This window comes from Dermacentor albipictus, chromosome 6 (assembly GCF_038994185.2).
Source record: "Dermacentor albipictus isolate Rhodes 1998 colony chromosome 6, USDA_Dalb.pri_finalv2, whole genome shotgun sequence".
Classification (NCBI taxonomy): Eukaryota; Metazoa; Arthropoda; class Arachnida; order Ixodida; family Ixodidae; genus Dermacentor; species Dermacentor albipictus.
Window position 1 is genome coordinate 202,602 of NC_091826.1, and position 25,931 is coordinate 228,532.

The 25,931-nt window shown below is 48.0% G+C and overlaps 1 protein-coding gene across 9 annotated transcripts in view; it reads right to left on the minus strand.

Moving 5' to 3' along the window:
- The window catches only part of LOC139060734 (leukotriene A-4 hydrolase), a 154,425-nt gene that overhangs the window by 7,343 nt on the left and 121,151 nt on the right, over positions 1–25,931 (minus strand). For 8 of the 9 annotated variants that reach the window (XR_011514990.1, XM_070539776.1, XM_070539780.1 and 5 more), the window contains one exon: positions 5,567–5,649. The exons of the other annotated variant lie outside the window; for it this stretch is intronic. Coding sequence is in view for 7 of the 8 variants with exons in the window: in XM_070539776.1 (XP_070395877.1) it covers positions 5,567–5,649 (83 nt within the window). In the remaining variant the exon portion in view is untranslated. The remainder of the gene's footprint in view (positions 1–5,566; positions 5,650–25,931) is intronic. 9 annotated transcript variants of the gene reach the window in all.

A 25,931-nucleotide genomic window follows, 5' to 3' on the forward strand; every position in this document is an offset into this window, starting at 1 on the left:
GGCACGGGCCAGCTACCTTCTAATTCATTCCCGACTCCAATCTTGACAACTGATTATGAGCGATGGGATCGAGCCCCCAATCCTAACTGGTGGCAGCAGTGGGATCATTCTCCAAATCTTACATCTGAGGTGAAACAGCGCAAAAAAGACGAGGACACAAGGAAACAAATACCACAGACAAGCGCTGACAAGCGTCCTAGTCTTTTTCGCGCTGTTTCTCCTCAGTTCTAAGTATGAACCAACTAGCCCTCATCAAGATCTTACTTACATGAGGTGGCAGCGGTGGGATCGGCCTACAGCTCGTAGATCGGCCTACGACTCGTGGACAGCAACCGCAGCTCACGGACTTTGGCACATGGTGACCGACCGGCATCCTGATCAAGTTGGAGGCGACTTGGGATTGACCACCTCTTGCAACTGACTGGGTACGGCGGAGAAGGACTGGTGATATGGTGCTGCTTCAGTGAGTAAGCGTTTGGTTTTGGCTGTAAGATTTATCAGGCGTCAATTTCTCTGTGTGTGTAGATTTGATTCGCTGGGATCTTTTACTTGTATTCTGATTTGCATGGGTATCGCAGCAAGTATTGTGTGACAGCAGAGCCAAAGCTTAAAGTAGCGACAATGGTCCTATTGTGTTTGACAGGAGCTGACCTGTTGTGGTTGTATGAAGAGGTCGAGGTAAACGTAGAGGAGGACGACAGTGCTAATCCATCATGCGTCTCGTTCGGAGAATCGGTGACGACAGCAGGGCGGGCCACGTTTGGCACCCAACGTATTGTTGGTTGATTTGCCGGGTCGTGATGGTCTCCCTGCAGCAAGAAGAGCTTTCCCTAACAACAGGGGGCTTTGCGGTACGGGGGCCCCAGGATTCGTCACAGTCTGCTGACACTCGTGGCGATTACAGGAGAAAGGCAGCTCTAGAATTTAGAGGCACAAGACAATATGCAACCAACAGCTGCGCTGTGGGGGTCAGCTCGGGGAACCGACGCACCTTTCAAGACTCAAGATAACGGACAACCGGCGGGTCAACTTCCATGACTGGTCGAACGGTTCTTTCACCTAGGGAACTAGGGACCAAATAAGCAGCTGTTGTCGGCTGCTAGAGTGTCCTCGTTCTCGTCAGTGTGCTCGTGAGCTGTGTGCTTGTGCTCGAGAAGCAATGTGTTTGGAGCTTCGTGCTCGTATGTTGTATGCTTCGTCTTGCGTGCTCAATTTGGGAGCCACACTAGACTGTCGAATGTATCTCTTGTTTAAAATGTAAATCCTGTAAATAAACCTTGTACGCCTAGTTCCTCCCAAGTTCCTCTTTACGACCTTCAACCATTACAAATGGTGGCACCGGCGAGATCGTCCTCCAAATCTTACAGCCATAGCTGAGTGGAATCGAACCCACATCGCAAGGGTTTAACAAGGACAGCAACCGGCGTATTAGCAGGCTGTACCACAAATGCATCGAGTATGTGCCACATTTCAAAGAACACCTTTCACGCAAGGCTTTAGCGAGCCGCACCATGAATGCACTGGATATGTGCCGTCTTTCAATGAACCTCTCGCCAACTTGGTGTGCTGAGTAGGCAACAGTGAATATGGGGCAAGCAAGGAAACAAATTCTCAGTGTTTGCAGGCACCGGCGCAACACATTTCTCGTCTCGAGGCTACGTGTGACCTTCTAGGCAGTGCCAACAGATGGCACAGTGTGTCCAGAAAGAAAAGTGAGAAAGAAGCCCAGTTGCTGCATGACAGGTTTCTCAGTATTCATATGCATCAGTGCACCATGCATTTTGAAAACCACGTGCAGCCTTCACGGCGGTGGCGGTGCTAGATGCCACCGAATGTCCTTAGGGAAGCTTGAAAGAGGAGTCCCTCTTCTGTACATGCCTCATACACAACTTGTTACGACAGTGGTAATACATTGTGTTGCTATATAATGATTCAATGGTAATACTCCATTACCGTCAACAATCACTGAGAAGTGAATTCTGCCGCAATTTTTTCTAGAACCAGACACATTGGACGCCAACATGTAGGTATGGTCTTTTTTCATGCAGTGGTCTGTTTTTGGCGGGAAAGAAATTTTCCCTGAGAAAACAGAGGGAGAAGGAGAGGCTGCTGACCTGAAATTTTTCAGTGGAAGCATCATGCCCACCTCCTGCTCAGAAGCCAAACACCACATTGAACAGACATATTCTCTATAGCCTTCTGCGCATTTCACAACCAGATATTGTCATCCGACCAGAATCGTGGCTCGACCCTGGCATATCGGATTGTGAAGCGTTTCCATCTGAATACATAGCTTATCGAAAAGACCGTAATCACCAGAGGTGTGTTCATTCTTGTACATGACAGAATCAGAAGTGTACCGTTATACTGTGATGTTTCTTCAGAATGTATTTGGTGCAGAATATTGGTTTCTGGTGGTAACAGCCTTGTGGTGGGATCGTTTTACAGGCCCCCATCTTCAACAAGCATAGAACCATTTCACAGCCTTGCACGATCACTGTCGGTCTTATCAACGGAAACTATTCTACTTGGGGGCGATTTTAACATGCCTGAAGTTGTATGGCGTGACTGCTATCCTGTAGCGACGAGCGCCTCGGCACTTCACTTGGCCTTCATTGAACTAACATATAACAATTTTCTGATTTTCCCTTCATTCTCAACATATAACAATGAACTTGCTCAGTTTGTAAATTTCCCAACTCGTTACGGTTCAGCTAAGGACAGTACGTTGGAGTTGTTGTTTAGCAACAATGATGATTTAGTTGAAGCAGTAACAGCAGCACCAGGAATAAGTGATCATGAGGTCGTAAATGCGACAATAGTGTGCAAGAATTGCCCGAGAAAGATTTTTGTGTATGAACAGGGGAATTATAATGCCATAGACGAAGAGTTACACTTAGTCCTGCCAGTATTGCTGGAATACAGTAGTCAGTACAACATAGAAAGATTATGGGCTCTGTTCAGAGACAAAATCCTGTCTTTGGTCACTAAATACATTCCCTCGAGAGTGATATCAACTAGACGTAGAATGGATAAACCTTGGATTAACAAAGAAATGCGTCTGTCAATAAGAAAGAAGGCCGGAGTATACAAGGCATTCAAGATAGCACCAAGTCAGAACTTATATGACAAGCTTAGAACTCTAACTAAAAACTTGAAACAAGAATTAAAGGCAGCAAAACGAACATACCTGTCGTTGCTAGCTGATAAAAGAAGATCTAATCCTAAGGAGCTATGGTGACATGTCAAAAGTAACAGAAAAGACAATGTTGGCATTCTGGCTCTCCGGCATGAAAGCGATATGTTAACTGATGACACAAAAAAAGCTGATTGCTTTAGCGAATATTTTCACTCCGTCTTCACAGCATGTCGTCATACTCCGATACCTGAATTACACGAACAATTACCTAAAATGCATGACATCGCTTTAAATGAGGCTGAAATTAAGGCTCTGTTGTACCACATTAATACTCAGTCTGCTCATGGTCTGGATGGCATATCAAATCATGTCTTGAAGTGCTGTTCTCACAGTATTGCTCCTATCTTGGTTGAATTATTTACCAAGTCAATAAATTCTCAAAAATTACCTAGTGACTGGAAAATGGCCAATGTAACTCCTATATTTAAAAGTGGCCGTCATGATTTGGCAAACAATTACAGACTGCTGTCTTTGACATCTGTTTGTTGTAAAACACTAGAACATGTTATTTACTCTGGTCTTATTAAGCATCATCCTGACCATAATTTTTTTATCCCAACCCAGCATGGATTTCGCATGGGATTATCCTGTACCACTCAACTTACTGAATTCATACATGACGTTGCACTCGGCTTTAACAATAGTACAGAGAGAGATGCTATTTTTAGTGATTTTCGAAAGGTGTTTGATGTAGTCCCGCATTACTTACTTTTGCAGAAACTATCAATTCTTGGCCTTCCCGATTCACATTACGGTTGGATTAAAGATTACCTGTATAAACGGCAGCAAAAAGTGGTTCTGAACGGTGCGACGTCGAGAACGGTTAATGTTTTATCAGGTGTGCCTCAAGGGTCGGTCCTTGGGCCATTGCTGTTCCTCATATTTATCAATGATTTAAGTGAAGGCTGTGTTTCAAATATCAGATTGTATGCAGATGATTGCGTTGTGTACCATCCTGCGTCATGTGCCAAACATATGAGTGTGTTGCAGTTTGATCTCGAAAAAATTTGTTCCTGGTGTGCTAAATGGAAAATGCATTTGAACGTAACAAAGTGTTATCATGTTAAATTTATGAACAAAAAGAAGTAGGTGCCCAGTTCATACTCTCTAAATAATGTTTTAGTGCAATGCGTTGACGAAGTCAAATACCTTGGCGTCACTTTAACAGCGGCATTAGACTGGACATCCCACATTGACACAACAAGTGCTAAAGCATGCCGCCTTTTGCACCTTTTCCAGAAAAACTTCAAGTATGGACCAAAACCATTGAAGGAAGCTTTGTATCTTACAAATATTAGGCCGGTGTTAGAATATGCTTGCGCAGCATGGGACCCCTTCACAAAAGTTCTTGAAGATAAGTTACAGCGTGTTCAGAAAAGGGCTGCAAGATTCGTCACGGGCATCTACGACTACAAAATTAGATGTTCGCAAATCAGAGAAAATCTAGGGCGGCAGTTGCTGTCTACACGCAGAAAAATGATCAGGTTAAAGCTTTTACACAACATTAACAACGGTAACACAGGAATCGATAAGAACATATATTTAAAACCACCTTATTATCAGTCTAAAAGACGCGACAATTCCTCGAAAATAAGGGCCTACCAAAGTCGTATTAATGTATTTAAGTTTTCATTCTTTCCGTGAACAATTGCAGAGTGGCATTTGCTCCTGGATGAGATAGTGTCTGCACCCAATTTTTCATCTGCCATAGAGAACTTGACGTGAATCTGTTTTAGACAATATTTCCAGTGTGCCGTTTTATGCATTGTGTAACAAATTTTATAATCGGATGTTGTTAGTATTGGATGTGTTGTCTTTCATTACTAATTACGATGATTGTATTTTTAATACCACAGATGACATGATGCCGTTGTTCGCGAAGTTGACCTTTATGTTTGTAATTAGCCCCCCTACGACAATGCCGAACTCGGGCGCTGTAGGTATGTGCAATAAATAAATAAATAAATAAATAAATAAATAAATAAATAAATAAAATAGCCAGTAAGTGACCACACAGCGAGTAAAATACACAATTAGCATTCAGATTGTCATAGGCAACAAGAAAATAGCTGCTGAACACATCTACTTTTCTATCATGGTAAACTGCAGCATGTTAGTTAATGCTGCAGCATGCTACTTAACGCAGATGTCATACTGACACAGAAAAACATCAAATGAAGGCCACTTAAGCATGGCTGCAGCGATGACGATGGGGAAAAAAAAAACAGGCTGACTGCTAGCTGGTCACCACTTCGGTAGTGCTTGAACTAGTGTTGAACTAGTGTTGAACTGGTATAAGAATATCAAGGATAGTACATGAAGGGTACCGAACAAGTTCTGTAAATAGTTCTTTTAACCAGCAATTACCTGAACTTGATTTCTGCATTGCCAGCTTCTTCCATCTTGTACGTTTTTGTCAGCAACTGAATCTGGTCAGCAGACAGTGGCCTCTGCACAATGATTGCATTCCAACTTTAGTACAACACCAGTATAATAAAAGGCCAGCAAATGCAAGAGCATTTTATGAAATTTTTCTGTGGTTTGTACACGAACAAATGTTCAACATTAATGAATCAGCCTTCAAAAAGCTGCAATGCGTTGAGTCTGAAGAACTTCAACACAAATCTCCACAGTATATACTGTAAAAACCAGACTATAGGTTGGACCAGAATATAGGTCGATCCACCAACTAAAGAATTCTAAAAATGAAAAAAATCTTTTTCAATGGCAAAAGTACTGAAAGACACCCTTACTTTGAAACAAGTGCGACTCAGCCGGCTGCACAATGGTGACAGTATTTATTTAAATGCTGCTCGGATGTGCACCTGGCCAAGTTTTTAACAGTATCGCGCCACCATCGACCCGCGTGGCTTGTCAGCACCTTATTAATGGCGCTAAGCGGCGAAACATACGAGATACGCGCATGTGTACACATACACTTACTTTCGCTATTTCACCGCTCCGTGCCGTGATGATAAGGTGCTGACAAACACGTGGGTCGATGGTGGCGCGATACTGTTAAAAATTGGCCGGGTGTACAGTACATAGAAGGGCACGAAGTGTGCAAGCGCTACTCCGAATCAGAGCAACGCCTTTGATCAGAGTTGTCCGAACTAGAGTCGGACGACGAGTGCTTCTCGCTGCCCAGTCCAGAGGCGCGCGCGATCTCTACCGCTCTCACACGGATGCATTCGGCAGTCACAGGCAGCAATCTTACACGCAGCTCCTGGACAAACTCCGCAACTTTGTCTTCCAGTTCTGCGGTCCGCTGCGGACCGCCCATGAAATGAACTTTTCTTTCGGTTACTGCAAGTTGTAATACGCTGCTTCTGCCTCTGCCAGTACCGACAGCTCTTTTCAGATACTTCAAATTCGCGCTGTTCCGCCAGGTTGCCGTGTGCTTCCGCGTACTCAATCACCTTTTTCTTGAAGGCAACGGTGCATTGCCGTCGGCTCCCGCTCATTTTGAAATAAAATGTGAAAAAACAGCCTTTAAAGGGCCCCTGAAACAGTTCGGACAAATTTTGTAGACGCGTAGGGTACAGCTTAAGTAGAACATCCGCACCACAATTTAAGTGAAGCGTTACGTATTAATGGAGCTACAAGCGATTAGAAGTTACCCTCCTCCACAGCCATGCTTTTCCTCCTCAACTCGTTCGCCGAGCGAGCGGGGCCAAGCTCCGCCTTCACTGGTCCTGCGTCACGATGCGATGTCACATCGTCCACTTCCGGTTGTTTTGAAGCCCGCCCCCGCCCGCAAGAAACCTCTCCGCTAGCCGCTTGGCTGTCGACCCCAAGCGAGAGCTATCGAAGCAGCGTGTGTTGCGAGCATTCTGTCGTAGCGCCGAACGTGTCTGGTATTCCGTTAGCCACAGGCAAGCTGGTCATATCGGCAAATTATTGGAGGCATAAACTCAAGCTGATGAAGGAACTTTGGCGCAGACGTACGTGAGCGGCCTGATCGGTCTGCATGGTCCAGACACTTGTTGGCGCAGCGCTTAACCAGCCAAACAAAGCGCTAATGTTGCTCTAACCAAGTGTAAAATATTTTAAACATCTATAAAAACGACGTGTTGATGATTACACTCCTGCAAAAAATACGCACCAGCAGCAAAAAAGAATACGCTTCGTTGCTGCTACTGTGTATGGTTGAGCTCTATGCCACCAGGTGGCTGCACCGTGCAGACCATTCACCTTTGCCCTTCTGCTCATCTCGGCTCATCCCGTTACGGCACAGTCAAACGGCCAGACCCTGTCCCCTTGCGCTTACGTTTGCCCTAATACGGGACTCGCGAAACGCAAGTGTGTTAGTAATCTTCCAGTGTAAAGTGACGGCCACAAACATGCGAATCCTGGCGCCGATCGGATAGCGGCAGTACGATGCGCAGCAGCCAGTTCGCTCGTACGCTGCCCTGCAGAGGGACACGATGTCGCAGCTTGACATATTGCCAGTCGCTACGTTTGCAGTCCACAAGGCAACAAAGTCGAATCATAGTGCTCGCGAAAAGACTGAGACCAACTCTGACCGCGGAGCTCTCGTCAAAATGGAGTACGTTGTAACACAAGAAGACGACACTTGCTGTGTGCCGGAAGTGCTTAAGTGTACTGAAAAATTGTTCTTGTGCATTCTCTTTCTGCTACTTTCTCTTTATAAAAACAAATTAACTAACATTGCAACTATTACGAAGATCATTTGTTTACCATAAAGTTGGAAAAATTATCGATCACGCACCCTGGTCAGCCAATCGGATAGCTCGCCCCACTGACGTCATATGGGTGATTTCGGTCATATGGGTAGGGGCGGCTTAAAATTCCGCCGAGCAGTGCGCTGCGATCGGCAGCGATGTGCATTTTTAAAACCTTATAATAAATTACACGCTTTATGCAGAGCACTTAGATGTGGCAGCCCGGGGCAGCCCGTGACACGTGCTGCCCCGGACGTCGAGCGTCTTGCTGGGCAGCATCTGCCAAAACAATATGGCCTCGTCGGCGTTGAAGATTTCCGCGGGTGAAAACTTCGCGCAAGTTTCCAGCCATTCCTTCGAAATCCACTGCTGGATATCCTGGCTGATTACGGCTCCGCTTTCCCCAGAAATGGTTTTGCCAACTATCTTGTGGTGGTTCTTAAACCTCTGTAGCCACCCTGTGTTGTCGGCGAAGTTGTCATCACCGAGTGCAGCGGCAAACCACTTAGCTTTAGCCATTAGCATTGGGCCATGCACCGGAATGTTCTTAGCCCGCACCTCTAAACCCCATGCATAGAGGGCCTTTTCAACTTTCTCGTGGGCAGGAGTGCGCACACAACAAGCTCCCAACGTTCGTTGCTCCGCCAATTTCGACTTTATGTCCGCCTTGTTTTTTAACAAGGTGCTTAGAGTGCTCCGAGGAATCCCGAAGTCGTCTGCCACCGTCGCACTTTTCTCGCCCGCCTCAACACGCTGAATGGATTTCAGTTTTGTCGCAAAGTCCAGGTTCTTCCGCTTCTTGATGATGCTTGTGCTTGCTGCGGCCATTGCTTCCGCGTCAGCCCACCACGATCCAGTCACACGTGTCGTGAGACGCACACAAAACAATAATGAACACGAAGCAGAAGAATGCGCACAAAACACAAGAATTCACGTGCGCAGCCTCCGCCAACAAAGCGCTCGCGATGGCCACCTCCAAGGGTGACAGCGACGTACGAAAGGCACGAGCTGTGGTTGGCTGAGCAAAACTCGTGAAAAAGCAACAAGAAAAAAAAAAGGCAAAAGGAGGAGGCCGTCGGTGTTTTCGTTCCTGGCTACCTTTTCCAAGCCGATCACTATGGTTACGCGGGGGAAGGATGAGACATTGGGAGAGAGAAAAAAAAGCAGTTCCGCAAGTCGGAGAGCGTGCGCAGCTGGAGTACAGTCCGAGCCTCCCTCTCGCTCTCACATTTTCCGAGCCTTTCGGGGGAGGTGCGGAGCTCGCGGGTGCAGCGAGTGCCGAGATCGCGCGGTGTTCTATATATCCAATGGCGGGTAAAAATATCGTTCGATATAAACGTACAAATTTCTATACTTTAACACAGAATTTTCAAGGGGATAATTTACGAGTTCGATACAGACAATAATTCGACATATGCGGGTTCGATATATCCGTGTTCGGCTGTACCCCCAACTTAGGTTGGGGGTATTTTCATTCGACTCAAGTGACCACTTACCAATATTTCTTTGGACTAAAGGATATGTACGCAGTAAGTTGTCAAGACAGACATTGACAGTCCAAAATATTACATAACAGAACCTTATAATATTTCGAAAAAAATAAAAGTATCCTGGAAGAGCGTCTTAGAAACTGACGATGTCAATGTAGCTTATACTGCGGCCTATATATGCGACCAGTTTTCCTGAAGTATGTGTTAAACAAAAGAGTAAGATAAGGAAACCTTGGATCACAGCTGAACTCAGTGTAAGAATAAATCATAAATACTACCTTTACAATCTCTTAATCAAAACTAAAGATCACAATAAATATAAAGATATTAAAGTTTATCGAAATTGGTTGAACAAGGACTTAGTAAAAGCACGACGTGAATATTTTGCAAATCTTGTAGATTTTAAAACAGGATGCACAGATGTTGCATGGAAGAGATTAGCTTCATTACTGAATCAACATCATAATCATCATAATCATCATAATCATCATCGGCCTGGTTACGCCCACTACAGGGCAAAGGCCTCTCCCATACTTCTCCAAAAACCCCGGTCATGTACTAATTGTGGCTGAGAGAAGGTTTATTGGCGGCTCCTAATGCAAAGGCACAGCAACCGGGAACGGCGAAGCAGCCCGAAGCACTGTCCAAACGGACGCCAGCAATCAGCAGCGCGAGCCGCGCGTTGGCGATGCGGCTGTGCCGCGAGGCGCGTCTTCTTCTTCACAATCTCCCCCCGGACAAAAAGAGCCATCCTGGCGCCTTAAGAATCGGGAGGCAGAGGGTCGTGGTAGGGCTTGAGACGCGAGACGTGGACAATGTCACGTCCACGCCGGCGCAAGTCTTCAGGTGGTGACAGGGGCTCAATGAGAAAATTCACCGGGGATGTTTGCTCCAAGACTCGGTAAGGCCCTTCGAATTTTGGGACGAGTTTCGAGGAAAGCCCCGGCGTTTGGAAAGGGACCGACAACCACACAAGAACGCCTGGAGCGTAGGTCGTATTTGGATGCGTGTCGATGCGGTTTTCTTTCTGGCGCTGCTGTTGCTCTGCCGTAAAGGAGCGCGCTAGCTGGCGGCATTCTTCGGCTTGTCGGGCGACGTCGGAAACAGGTAGACACTCGGAGGCGTCAGGACGGTATGGAAGGAGCGTGTCGATGGTATGCGTAGGCTCGCGGCCATACAGGAGGAAGAAAGGTGAAAATCCCGTAGTGGCCTGGATCGCGGTGTTGTACGCGAACGTGATGAATGGAAGGATGCGGTCCCAGTTACCATGATCAGATGCCACGTACATAGAGAGCATATCACCAAGTGTACGGTTAAATCGCTCGGTGAGCCCGTTAGTCTGTGGATGGTATGCCGTGCTTGTCCGATGAATAATATGGCATTCCGAAAGCAAACTTTCGACGACTTCGGAGAGGAAGGCGCGACCTCGATCGCTGAGGAGTTCCCGAGGTGCGCCGTGTCGAAGCACGAAGCGATGTAGGACGAAAGAGGCTACATCCCGCGCTGTAGCACTTGGTAAAGCAGCAGTTTCGGCGTAGCGTGTCAAATGATCAATAGCAACTACGATCCACCGATTGCCGTCTGGTGTCATAGGTAGCGGGCCGTATAGGTCGATGCCGACGCGATCGAAGGGTGTCGCAGGGCACGGGAGCGGCTGCAAGGCACCAGATGGGCGTAAAGGCGGCGATTTGCGGCGTTGACAGTCAAGACAGCACCGAACAAACTTGTGTACAAAATTGTACATGCCGCGCCAGTAGTAGCGGTGGCGAATTCGTTCGTATGTCTTGAAGACTCCGGCATGGCCACACTGCGGATCGTTGTGGAAAGCGGCACATATTTCAGACCTTAAGCTGCGGGGAACCACCAGAAGCCACCGACGACCGTCAGGAGTGTAATTGCGTCGGTGCAGCAGCTGGTCATGAATGGCAAAATGAACTGCTTGGCGTCGGAGGGTTCGGGATACAGGGATGGTCGACGATCCAGAAAGATAGTCGAAAAGAGAAGCGATCCACGGGTCACGACGTTGTGCGGTTGCAAAGGAGTCCATGTCGAGAGATGACACGTAATGTGCGGAAGTTGTTGCGCAGGCCGAGTCTGGAGGTAAAGGTGAACGAGACAAGGCGTCTGCGTCGGAGTGTGTGCGTCCACTGCGGTATACGACGCGAATGTCGTACTCCTGGATGCGTAGTGCCCAACGGGCTAGGCGGCCAGTGGGATCTTTCAAGTTGGCGAGCCAACAAAGCGCATGGTGATCTGTGACCAAGTCGAATGGGCGCCCGTACAGATATGGTCGGAACTTGCCAAGTGCCCATACTAAAGCCAAGCACTCTTTTTCGGTCACGCTGTAATTGGCCTCAGGCTTCGTCAGTGTGCGACTCGCATAGGCGACTACATATTCGGGGTAGCCCGCCTTTCGTTGGGCGAGTACGGCGCCGAGACCGACCCCGCTGGCATCTGTATGTACTTCAGTTGCAGCTGACGGGTCGAAATGGCGAAGAATAGGTGGGGAGATGAGAAGACGACGCAGCGTAGCAAAGGCGGAGTCACATGCAGGGGACCAGCAGGAGAGGGCGGCGTCACCGCGTAGAAGCTGAGTCAATGGCGCCATGATCGATGCGAAATTTCGAACAAAGCGCCGGAAATATGAGCATAGGCCCACGAAGCTTCGAAGTTCTTTGATGGTCTGAGGCTTCGGAAACTCGGCGACTGCTCGAAGTTTTGCAGGATCGGGTAGAACGCCGTGCTTGGACACAACGTGGCCTAAAATGGTGAGCTCTCGCGCGGCGAAGCGGCACTTCTTGAGGTTGAGTTGAAGGCCAGCGTTCGTTAGACAGGTCAAAACTTGTCTGAGGCGGAGCAGGTGAGTAGGAAAATCAGGCGAGAAAACCACGACATCGTCGAGGTAACACAGACATATAGACCACTTGAGGCCACGCAGCGTGTTGTCCATGAGTCGTTCAAAGGTGGCAGGGGCGTTACAAAGCCCGAAAGGCATCACCTTAAATTCATATAAACCGTCAGGCGTAATGAATGCGGTTTTCTGGCGATCGGCCGCAGCCATCGGGACCTGCCAGTACCCTGAACGCAAGTCAAGGGACGAGAAGAATTCTGCTCCCTGAAGACTGTCGAGGGCGTCATCGATGCGCGGCAAAGGATATACGTCTTTGCGCGTTACCTTATTTAACCGACGGTAGTCGACGCAAAAGCGAATAGACCCGTCCTTCTTGCGAACGAGAACGACAGGAGATGCCCAGGGACTGTGCGAAGGTTGAATAACATCACGGCGCAGCATATCGTCGACTTGGGTGGTAATGACACGACGCTCTTCGGCAGAGACGCGATATGGTCGTTGACGTAACGGCGGATGTGAACCGGTGTCAATGTAGTGCTGCACTTCCGACGTGCGGCCCAGGTGAGGTTGTGAAACGTCGAATGAACTTCTAAATTTGTGCAGGAGATCAAGAAGGTCGGCGCGTTCGGCAGGTGTGAGGGTATCGGCGATGGCAGGCGAGAACGCAACCCTGGACGTTTCCTCAAGCGCGGACATCGAAGATGGTTGGCCGGGGTCGACGTCAAAAGAGTCTCCAGGGACGTCAACCAAAGAAGAAGAGTCGAGGAGTTCCACGAAGCCAAGGCATTCACCAACGAGCAACGTAATAGGCGCACAGAGGGGATTGTAAAAGGATATATTGCTGCAGCCGCCAGCCATGTCAAGCGTCGCGAAGGGTAGTGGGAGAGATTTACGGCTCATGAAGACGTCGGACGGCGTGAAGAGGACCGTTGCATCAGCGATGGCATCGCAAAAGACGGGTACGAGGGCGAAGGAGCCAGGTGGAATATCTGTGTCCTCGCGCACGGTAAGCTTAGGAGGGCGGTCGCAATCTTCGTCCAAGGGTGCGTCACAAGGGGAAAATTCAACTTCGGCGCGTGCGCAGTCGATCACGGCTTTATGACTGGATAAGAAGTCCCATCCGAGGATGACGTCATGCGAGCAGGTGGGAAGAACAATACACTCGACGATGTAAACAATGCCGTGAATAAGCACACGTACAGTACAGGCTGCGTGCGGAGTGACGTGCTGTGCGCTTGCCGTACGAAGCGACAGTCCAGAAAGCGGCGTGGTCACCTTGCGCAGCGAACGGCACAGTTTGGCGGCTATCACAGAAACGGCTGCGCCGGTATCCACAAGAGCGAATGCTGGAACACCTTCTACACAAATTTCGACCACGTTAGCAGGAGAGGCGCGAGGACTTTGACAGTTCGAATGGGGCGCAGTTCTTGCCTCTTGAACTGCGACGTTCAGTTTTCCTGGTCAGGTGGTGCGGGTCGCCGACGCATTGGGGAGAGCGAGCGTCGGCGAGGGGATGGCGAGCGACGCGAAGGAAATGCTGGGATGTCAGCACGAGCACACGGTTGGGGGGAAGGAGCGGCGTATTGGCGAAATGGCTGGCTGCCGTACTGGAAGGGCCGCGAGGCGTCGCCGAACGCTTGAGGACGACGGCGGCAATATCGGGCGACGTGTCCGGGAGTGCAGCAAGAATAACAGATGGGTCGATTGTCAGGTGTCCGCCAAGGATTAGCGCGCGGTGCGGTCCAAGATGTAGCATGGGCTTCCGGTGGCAGCGGTTGGGACTGGGTCGTGAAAGACGCCGGTGGAGGCCTGCGTACTGCCTGGGCGTACGTAAGAGGCGCGGCCACAGGCAGGACTGGCTGCGCATAGGTGAGAGGCGTGGCGACAGGCTGCACTGCCCGCGTAGAGGTGAGATTCACGGCTGCAGGCGGCTGATGTGGTGCGGAAGGGACAACTTGGGCGACCTCTTCGGAAATGAGGGTGCGGAGCGTGTTTGGAAGACGGGACGTGGGCTCCTGAGTGAAGGGGACTAAAGAAAGTTGGCGGGCAACTTCCTCACGCACAAAGTCCTTTACCCGCTGAAAGAATGAAGATGGGTCGTACATGTTGTCAAGGCTCGCCAACGAGTCGTCGCTACCCAAAGGACGCCGAGTCGAAGCGCGTTGCTTCCTTAACTCATCGTAACTTTGGCAGAGGCTGACAACTTCAGACACAGTGCGCGGATTCCTGGCTAGGAGCATCTGGAATGCGCCGTCATCGATGCCTTTCAGGACATGGCGAATTCGCTCAGCTTCGGGCATTGCGGCGTTGACTCGTTTACAAAGGTCCACGACGTCTTCTATGTAGCTTGTGAACGTTTCCGCCGTCTGCTGTGCTCGGGCGCGCAAGCGCTGTTCGGCACGCAGCTTGCGAACAGCGGGTCGGCCGAACACTTCCGTAAAGGTAGTCTTGAAGACTGACCATGTGGGCACGTCACTTTCGTGGTTGTGAAACCACAGTTGGGCAACACCAGCCAGATAAAAGATGACGTGAGTTAACTTGGCTGGATCATCCCACTTGTTGTGTGCGCTCACCCGTTCATATGATGCAAACCAGTCTTCTACGTCTTCGTCGTCTGCACCGCTGAAGACCTTGGGGTCCCGTTGTCGTGGAACGCCGGTGCAGGTGACGGACTGTGGCGTCGGTGCCGTTTGGGAGGAGCTGTCGGTCATGGCGGGTGGTAGCGTTCTTGATCGCAGCTCCAGGGTTTCAAGCGACGGGGTTTGAGTCCCAGCACCTCCACCAATTGAGAGAAGGTTTATTGGCGGCTCCTAATGCAAAGGCACAGCAACCGGGAACGGCGAAGCAGCCCGAAGCACTGTCCAAACGGACGCCAGCAATCAGCAGCGCGAGCCGCGCGTTGGCGATGCGGCTGTGCCGCGAGGCGCGTCTTCTTCTTCACATGGCCATGTTGTCCCTGCAAACTTCTTAATCTCATCTGCCCACGTTCCTTTCTGCCGCCCCCTGCTACGCTTCCCTTCCATTGGAAGCCAGTTCGTAACCCTTAATGATCATCGGTTATCTTCCCTCCTCATTACATGTCCTGCCCATGCCCATTTCTTTTTCTTGATTTCAACTAAGATGTCATTAACTCGCGTTTGTTCCCTCACCCAATCTGCTCTTTTCTTATCCCTTAATGTTACACTCATCATTCTTCTTTCCATAGCTCGTTGCATCGTCCTCAATTTATGTAGAACCCTTTTTGTAAGCCTCCAGGTTTCTGCTTCTTGTGTGAGTACTGGTAAGACACAGCTGTTATACACTTTTCTCTTGAGGGATAATGGCAACCTGCTGTTTATGATCAGAGAATGCCTGCCAAACGCACCCCAGCCCATTCTTATTCTTCTGATTATTTCCGTCTCATGATCCGGATCCGCCGTCACTACCTGCCCTAAGTAGACGTATTCCTTTACCACTTCCAGTGCCTCGCTACCTATTGTAAATTGCTGTTCTCTTCCGAGACTGTTAAACATTACTTTAGTTTTCTGCAGATTAATTTTTATACCCACTCTCTTGCTTTGCTTCTCCAGGTCAGTGAGCATGTATTGCAATTGGTTCCCTGAGTTACTAAGCAAGGCAATATCATCAGCGAATTGCAATTTACTAAGGTATTCTCCATCAACTTTTGTCCCCAATTCTTCCCAATCCAGGTCTCTGAATACCTCCTGTAAACAGTCTGTGAATAGCATTGGAGAGATCATATCTCCCTGCCTGACGCCTTTCTTTATTGGGATTTTGTTGCTTTCTTTATGGAGGACTACGGTGGCTGTGGAGCCGCTATAGATATCGTTTAGTATTTTTACATATGGCTCATCTACACCCTGATTCCGTAATGCCTCCATGACTGCTGAGGTTTCGACAGAATCAAACGCTTTCTCGTAATCAATGAAAGCTATATATAAGGGTTGGTTATATTCCGCACATTTCTCTATGAACTGATTGATAGTGTGAATATGGTCTATTGTTGAGTAGCCTTTACGGAATCCTGCCTGGTCCTTTGCTTGACAGAACTCTAAGGTGTTCCTGATTCTATTTGCGATTACCTTAGTAAATAGTTTGTAGGCAGCGGACAGTAAGCTGATCGGTCTATAATTTTTCAAGTCTTTGGCGTCCTCTTTCTTGTGGATTAGGATAAGGCCTCACCAAATGCGAATCACAAACTGATTATAAATGGTACCGAACTAGCTGGGAAACCACTTGCAGATGCATTTAATAAATATCTTGTCAATATTAACATACAAGAAATCGTTTACAACAATCCGGAAAACCTTCGATGGAATAGAGAATTTTTTTCGACCGAACAAGCGAGGCTGAAGTGTTTACAAGAATAGCTAGTCTTAACAGTAATGCCAAAGATGTCGATGGCTTTAAAACTAATCCTCTTAAGTATATTGCTGATCTACTTTCACCAGTTTAAGACATGTTTTTAATTTTGGTCTTAGTCAAGGTGTCTTTCCGCATAAAATGCAGCTTGTGCGGGTAACTGCTGTTTATAAAAATGGAGACAATCAGGAGACAAACAATTATAGACCTATTTCTATTTTACCTATTTTATCTAAAGCGTTCAAGAAAGTTATATCAAGCTGCTTTAGCAAATCTGAAGCCAAACACAATATAAAAAATAACTTTCAATATAGCTTTCAGCGACATCTAAGTACAGAATTGGTCCTTCTAACATAAAAGGAACATATTATCACGATTCACAAGCAGCAGGAACCGGTAAAACAGGGCAGGGCACTTTAATTGCAGGCAAATTGAAAAATGGTTGCGCAGAAACCTCGTCTTCTCTTCTGCAATGCACAAGATCTTCGTCTTTCTCTATGTGCCGCATATTGGATGTGGTATTTGCCTCCCTCCAGAGAGAGCATCATCCTGATGCTCACCTAGTGGCAGATAGATGTGTCAGACGAGCTGTGGGCATGTTATTCCAAACAATAGGGCATCAAGCGCACAATGTGCACGACTACTGGTGGACGCTGGCTTGCCCTAGAGAAGGCAGGACTGTCAGGGATAACCTCGTAGTTCAGGTCGCTGAAGCGCCGTACAACCTTATACAGACCAAAGTACTGCCTGACGAGCTTTTCTGAAAGCCCTTGCTGACGGATGGGACTCCAAACCCAGACTTTGTCGCCTGGCTGATATGTGATGTATCGGTGCCGTAGATTGTAGCATTGAGTGTTGTAGTCCTGTTGTTGGGTGATCCTGTTGTTGGGTGATCCTGATGCAGGCGAGTTGTCTCGCTTCTTCAGCCAGTTGAGCGAAAGCTTCAGCGTCCGTGCCTGTATGACCGCAGTCATGTGGCAACATCACACCGAGTATCGGCCTCACTTAATGGCCATGAAGCAGGCTAAATGGGTTCTTTCGCGTTGTTTCCTGTTGAGCAGTGTTGTAAGTGAACATGATGTATGGTAGAATGTCATCCTAATTTTTGTGTTCCACGTCTACGTACATACTCAGCGTGTTGGCGATAGTCTTGTTCAAGCGTTCTGTTAGGCTGTTCATTTGCGGATGATTGGCAGTGGTCTTTGAATGAGCCGTGTCGCTGAGGCTAAGCACTGTCTTTAGGTTTGTAACTGTAAAGGCAGTCCCTCTGTCCATTATTATCACCGTTGGCACACCGCAGAACCATGTTTTCAATAAAGAATCACGCTGCTTCAACTGCGGTGCCACTTGGAAGGGCCTTGGTTTTTGCATACCATGTCAGGTAATCGGTAGCAACTATTACCCACTTATTGCCAGTATTGGAAGTCGGGAATGGTCTGAGAAGGTCCATCCTGATTTGGGCAAATGGGGTTGTGGGCACTTGGACTGGTTGAAGTAGCCCAGCAGGTTTCGTATGTGGTGGTTTGCGTCAATGACAATCGAGGCACATGCGCACGTAATGTTTCACAAAGGTGGCAATCCTTGGCCAGTAATATTTCTTTGACTTGGGCCAGTGTTCGCGTGTATCCGAGGTGGCCAGATGTCGGTTCATCGTGGCAGGTTTGCAAGACCTCATGACGGAGAGACGTTGGGACAAGTAGGCGGCTGCTTCCGCTTGCAGAGTTCTTGTAAAGAACATCGTTATGAAAGCAGAATGATGGCAAGCTTCTTGCAAATGTTTTGGGCGCATTTGTAACCCGGCCTTCTAAAAAATCAATATGCGGAATCAGGTCGCTGTCTTCCCGCTGCCGATGAGCAATGGTGGCAGTGTCTAGAACACGTATAAAAGCCATGCCTTCGTCACCTTCTGTGACTTCCTGCTCAATAGGTGACCTTGAAAGGCAGTCGGCGTCGGAGTGCTTTCGTCGGGACTTGTACACCACTATCATATCGAATTCTTGAAGTCTTAGGCTCCAACGCACTAGTCGACCGGACGGATCCTTCAAGTTCGTCAGCCAGCAAAGTGAGTGATGATCGCTGACAACATTGAAGGGACGGCCATAGAGATATGGGCGAAACTTCATAACTGCCCATACCATCGCGAGGCATTCCTTTTCTGTGTTGAGTAATTAGACTCGGCATGTGAGAGCGTCCTGCTTGCGTATGTATTGACTCTCTCGGCCGAGTCTTGTCACTGCACGAGCACAGCGCCTAGACCTACGTTGCAAGCGTCCGTTGAATCATGGTAAGGGCGTCCTCGTCAAAGTGAGCCAGTACAGCAGGTGTTTGCAGGCGCTGTCGATCATTAAATGCTAGTCATTCTTCTTCGCCCCATACGAGGCAACGTCTTTTCTTGTAAGATGCGTTAACTTTGAAGCTATATGTGAGAAATTGCCAATAAATCTTCGGTAATACGAGCAGATACCTAGGAAACGCCTCACTGCCTTCTTGTCCGTTGGCATTAGAAACTTTGTGACGGCTGTGACCTTGTCGGGGTCAGGACGGACGCCTCTATGACTAACAACGTGACCTAAGAACTGGAGTTCCTCGAAACCAAAGTGACACTTTTCTGGTTACAGTGTTAAGCCAGTGGAAAGTATTGTTTGTAAGCCTCCAGCAGCCGTTTCAGGTGTTCCTCGAATGTTTCCGAAAAATCTACGACATCGTCGAGGTATACTAGGCATGTCTGCCACTTCAGGCCTGACAGAACCATATCCATGAGTTGCTGAAAAGTTCCTGGAGCTGAGCATAAACCGAAAGGCAGGACCTTGAATTTGTAATCGTAAAGCCCATCAGGCATTACAAAAGCAGTCTTTTCTCTGTCTCCCTCGTCAACCTCGATTTGCCAATAGCCAATTTTGAGGTCCACAAGAAGTAGTGGGCATGCCTCAGCCTGTTGAGAGAATCGTTGATACGCGGTAATGGATATACGTCTTTCTTTGTCACCCGGTTCAGCTTACGGTAGTCGACACAGAAACGTAGACTGCCATCTTTCTTTTTGACTATCACTACCTCACTACCATCACTACCGGCGATGCCCACGGGCTCTTTGATGGTTGGATAACGTCGTTGTCGAGCATGCTCTTCACTTGCTCTCGAATCGCTTCGCATTCTTTTGGGACTACACGGTACGAGTTTTGTCGGATTGGTCTCACTGACTCCTTCATGATAATCCGGAGTTTTGTCAGTGGCTTCTGACCAACTCAGGATGTCGACGAGAAGCAATTGCAAAACTGTTGAAGTAGGTCCCCAAGGCACTGCCTTTCTGCTGGTGATAAGCTTGCGCTCATGTCAAGAACAGGTAAGGGTGCCGAAGCATCTTGATCTCCTTGTAATACAAAGCATTCGCCGAATTCCGCGATCTCATTGACGTAAACAACTGCTGTGCCTTTTGCAATGTGTCGTCGTTGCTTGCTGAAGTTTGTCAGCAGTAGTTCTGTTTGCCCACGCATTACTTTGACGAGACTTCTGGGGGTGGCAACACCTTGAGTGAGCAAAAGCATAATTATCTGCTCAGCAATACCTTCCCCATTATACTGTGTCGCACCTGATGGAAACAAGACGGCAAAGTGACGGTGGTACAGTGACATTGTCTATCATGTGCAAAAACTTGCATTGTAGTTGTGCACTTTCGTCCCCAGAAAAGGCTAGTATACCTTCTGGTATGTTAATGACGGCGGCGCACTCGCGTAAGAAGTCCATACCTAAGATTACATCTTCGCAGCAGTCGGGGAGAATAACAAAATTTGCGACGACTGACGAATCCCCTATGTTGACCCTTGCAGTACACTTGCCAGTCGGTGTCAGTAGCTGGCCTCCAGCAACTCTAATGTGTGGCCCTGACCATTCGATTTTCTCTTTGCGATGTCTGTCTGCCAGTTCTTTAGTTAAGATCGAAAAGTCTGCGCCAATGTCTACTAGCGCCGTCATGTCGTGGCTATCAGTTTATCGATACAGTATTATCGGTGGTAAAAATCTCGTCTGTCGTCAAATCATGCGGCTATATCGGCTTCTCGTTTGAGGGCAACGGAGATTTTCGGCACTTCGATGTGTGGCAATCGTCCCCCCTGAGGTAGCGGCCTTTAGTTTCGCTGGCGTGGGCTGGGAGATCGCCCTCGGGCCACTTCAGTGCAACTGCGTCTCGCAGGTGGAAAACGATGTCCCGCAGAAGGGGAGCGCGACCGGTAACCAGAAAAATCGGCTTGCCAGCTCGTCGAATTCGTGTCGATGTTCCCTCAGCTGCCGTCAAAAACATGAAGAGAAGCAGTGGATGGAAATGCTTGGTACCCTTCGACGTGATAGGGGCAATGACGGCAGATGTGGACCGCTTCCCCAGAGTGGAAGCACAAGGGCCTGTAGTCAGCGGTGCGCCAAATGTCAATTTTGCAACGCGGTGGTCGCGTCGGTGATGGTTGCGTACCAAGGTGATGCCGTTGCTGACTGCTGGTGATACTGCGGCACCAACATCGGAGGTGGCGGTCGATGGACAACATCTGCGCAGCTGGGCTGCCACGCCTGGGAATGTGACTGCGGTGCCAGCATCGGAGGTGGCGATCGACGGAAAACATCTGTGTAGCTGGGCTGCCACATCTGGGAATTTGGCTTGGGTAATGCAAACATTTGCTTTATTTCTTGGCGCACAACTCAAGCACCGACACAGCTGTGCATTCACTTGGCGTGGCACTGAGCTTTTTCATTTCTTCCTGAACAATTTCGCATATCAGCCGGAGCAAGCAATCCTCATCTGTGACGGTCATTGCTGCGGCGCTTGCTGGTCCAGTGCTGGTCAGATGATCATTCTGGTAGCTGAGTAGGTGTAATGTGCGCTCTATGGCTGTTGATTTTTTATGCTGCGCATGAGGTGGTTGTGCTTTTTGCCTCGAGCATATCGGTGTCTGCACGACGACAAAGACGAGCCATGTCCTCAGCAAGCATGGCAACAGTTTCATTTGGCTTTTGAATCTGTGATTCGAGGAGACGCTGCGCATGGCCTCACCTTTTTGTGCTCCCAAACGTATGGAGGAACTGGCATCGGAACTCATCCCAGCTTGGCCAGATTCCCTCACAATTTACAAACCACGTGCGGGCTCCGTCTTCAAGAGAGAAATACACAAGGGATAGCTTCTGTCCAGTATGCCACTCATTACACTTGGCTATGTGCTCGTACTCCTCGAGCCAGTCTTCTGCATCCTAATTGGCGTTGTCGTGAAAGCTCATGGGAGATCGAGGAGCCAAAACAGTCACCTGTGCCAGGCCTCGGTCTGCTATGGCTTGGGCACTCGTGGTAGCACGCAGACTTCTTGGTAGGGGACCAAATTCTGGGCTTAGGCCTAGTAGGTGATGGCTGGCGCAGTGAACGGGTGTTTTGACATGTGGAAAGCGTCCTGGGCTTGATGTGGGGCTGTTGACAGGCGTCCCAAACATTTACCCAGCAGCTCCTCCAGTGTCACAAATCACAAGCAGCAGGAACTGATAAAACAGGGCAGGACAATTTAATTGCAGGCAAACTGAAAAACAATCACGCAGGGACCTCGTCTTCTCTTCCGCAATGCGCGAGATCTTCGTCTTCCTCTACGCGCCGCATATTGGATGCTGCAATATGTATAGATGTTATTCCCACCTGGCGAGTGAATTGTATTTTTGAATTGCATTGTATTTTGAATTGTAATTTGAATTATAGTGATTTGTATTTTTTCTTACCTCAGTAAGCTATAACTGTGTATGAAGCCATCAGCCTGTTGCGTTAAAGAGTGAGCGCAGAAGAGATGCTGTAATTCCTCATGTGCACTCAATTTCGCACTACTTAAAGAAAGCTGCTGGGCACTGAGGCGTTGACATTGTCTTATTCGGTGGCGAGAAGTTAGTGGCCTATGCACTGCAATTGATAGACATGCAAGGAATGGCGCAGAAGCAAGTGATAATGCTTGCTCTGTTAGGCACGTTATTAAGTACACTGATTGTTCCTCTGGAGTGGTGTACAGGATTCCTTGCACGTGTGGTAGCGTCTACATCAGAGAGACTGGGCGATGTGTAAATATCAGGCTATGCAAACATGCCAATTCCTTAAAGTAAGTGGTGTCATCGCATCTTGCCACATATTTGTGGTTGTGGCTGTGCACCTTCTTTTGAGGATACCTCAATCAATGTGAGGCTGTTGAGGCATATAGCATTGTCAAGAACACGTGTGTAAATCAGCCATCACTTTCCCTATCAAACAAAGAGATGACAGCTATTGATTGCTTGTGAATATGTGATTTTCTACACGTCATCCACATGAGTTTCATAATCACTGTCTATATATATATAATCTTTATTTTCCAATAAAAACTTTCAGTTGTTAGACCAGTGTCTGTCCTGTAGTCTTTCTCATGTTTCATTTTTATGTTCGCTGCCCAAGAATGGAAGAGCAATCTCTTAAACTCCAGCATAGCATGCAAGGGGCTGGGAGTAATATTGTATCGTTTGATTACAAAGTGAGGGGGCTTCCGTAGGAAACTTCAAATTTGGCTAAGTTTAGTGGGAAGAGATGATTATTCTCCCTTCAAGTTTCTGAGTGACACTGCAACGTCTGGGACAATACCCAGAGCCGACAAAGAAACAATAGTGGCAGATTTGAGCACACTACAGTGCCACCTAATGTGCTACTTCCCAGACTCTGTTCTAGACATACGGCTTGTGGCCCCTTTGCCGGCAGATTAACCTGCGTCACTCATGAAAGCGTTGATGCTAAAAATGAGCTGATACAACTTCTAGCAAATGCTGCAGTGAAGGCAAATTCATCACCATGGGCCTCAGACATTTTGGTTGAGGAGAGCTGAAACGCTTCCCCTGTTCTATGAAAAGGCTGCAAGATAATGTCACTTCTACGTTAGTTTTCTACTTTGGACACATATAAAGTGGGCGTGCATGTGATTTGGGGACGTGCGAAAATCAGGCAAATACTGCTAAATGGATTGACGGTGCGCTTCTTCTTTATCTTGTTTAATTTGACTGCAGTGTAATGCGATCATTTCCGTCATTCCCGTTAGGGCCGAAAAACGAAAGCCAACTGTACTTGGATTTAACAATGAGAAGATGCCCCACGGTCAACTTTTGTGTGTGTTCTATTGTAAAATAAACCGTTTACTACAATGTTCCCGCGCCGCATTATTGGCTATAACAATAAATCTGGCTATCGGGTGTGTGTGCTGAAAAAAAAAGGAACATGAAATCCAGGAAAATAATAAAACCGTGCAGATACTATACACTGTGGGAATAGATGTTTGTGTAAATTGAGTAATTGTGTGCGTGGGGTCAGGAGTGTACGTGTATGTGACGACAGCAGCACGATGACGACCACATCGAAGACAATTGTATAGCAGCAAAGGCATTATTTCTATATTGGCATTATTTGATCGCTAGTTCAACGGGAGCTTATGACATGACGATTGTTGGGTTCTACATGGGTAGTGGACGAGTGTAAGCAAGAGAAACACGGATTGTGATGTCATTGGCCACTGCTTCGCATTATACAATCATATGTACCCACTATGTCATGTAGTGTATGTTAGAACGACAATGGCATCTGTACTCCAGCGAAGAAATGTTAAGAGATTAACATAGGCGATTATGAATTTAGTATGTCACACAGTTTACATGTATATTACGAGAAAAGAATGGGGGAAAGTGAGCCGCCCCCGGAGATAGTGCAGTCTAACATGGTACCAACGAAAGAATATCAAAAAGTGGCACGTGGCACAGGTGCTGAGTGTTTCAAAGAGCTGGCTGCCTTTGGAACGAGAGAGGTGTACGTGCGATTGTGACTTAGTAGTTACAGCACCGGGCTGCTGTGCTTGACGGGAGAGGTACAATCCCACTATCGGTCATGCACAATTTTCTTTCTATGAAAGCGAGGTGAGACAGGAACCTACCTATTTAAGAGAAAGCGCAAAGATTGAGACAAAGAATGCTTCACATTAGAGAAAAATAAACACGAACCATGGCATTCACTTGCGTGCCCCTCACCTTAGCCACACTGCCATTGAGCCACGCACCCTTATGCCCCTCTCCTGGCTGCCTTTCACCCCTCTGATACACAAGCCAACTGCGCCGACATTTAAGGGGTGGAAGAGAGACGAGTGAGGGGCGTGTGAGGCCACCACTGTGTAAGGCGATGTGAAAGAGACAAAGGCCTGCCATCTGGAGTGTGTGGTGCAAAGGCAGATGTGATGAAGGTGTGAGATTGACAACAACTGTGGCTGCACATGTCCTTGTTTTGTAAGAATTTTGCGTCCTGTTCCTTTCAGCTCAACCCAGTCATCATCATCATCATCAACTTGGTTACGCCCACTGCAGGGCAAAGGCCTCTCCCATACTTCTCCAACAACCCCGGTCATGTACTAATAGTGGCCATGCCGTCTCTGCAAACTTCTTAATCTCATTTGCCCACCTAACTTTCTGCCGCCCCCTGCTACGCTTCCCTTCCCTTGGGATCCAGTCCAAGCATCAGCTAAGCACCATAAGCATAATGATGCTTATGATGCTTAATGACCATCGGTTATCTTCCCTCCTCATTACATGTCCTGCCCATGCCCATTTCTTTTTCTTGATTTCAACTAAGATGTCATTAACTCGCGTTTGTTCCCTCACCCGATCTGCTCTTTTCTTATCCCTTAACGTTACACCTATCATTCTTCTTTCCATAGCTCGTTGCGTCGTCCTCAATTTGAGTAGAACCCTTTTCGTAAGCCTCCAGGTTTCTGCCCCGTAGGTGAGTACTGGTAAGACAAAGCTATTATGTACTTTTCTCTTGAGGGATAATGGGAACCTGCTGTTCATGACCTGAGAAAGCCTGCCAAACGCACCCCAGCCCATTCTTATTCTTCTGATTATTTCCGTCTCATGATCCGGATCCGCCGTCACTACCTGCCCTAAGTAGATGTATTCCCTTATGACTTCCAGTGCCTTACTGCCTATTGTAAATTGCTGTTTTCTTCCAAGACTGTTAAACATTACTTAAGTTTTCTGTAGATTAATTTTTAGACCCACTCTTCTGCTTTGCCTCTCCAGGTCAGTGAGCATGCATTGCAATTGGTCCCCTGAGTTACTAAGCAAGGCAATATCATCAGTGAATCGTGTTGTGTCGGCAGCGGCAGGCAAGCGGGGGGCCCCGACCAGCGAACGCGCGGCTAGCGCCGGCGCAGTGAAGGAGACTCGGAGTAAACTGCTCCCGATGAAAACCGGAACGAAGACTCGGCCGAGCCACGGCCGTTTATTCTTAAAAAGACTTCACACGCCAGATGACACCTCCCGATTGGTCCAATGTT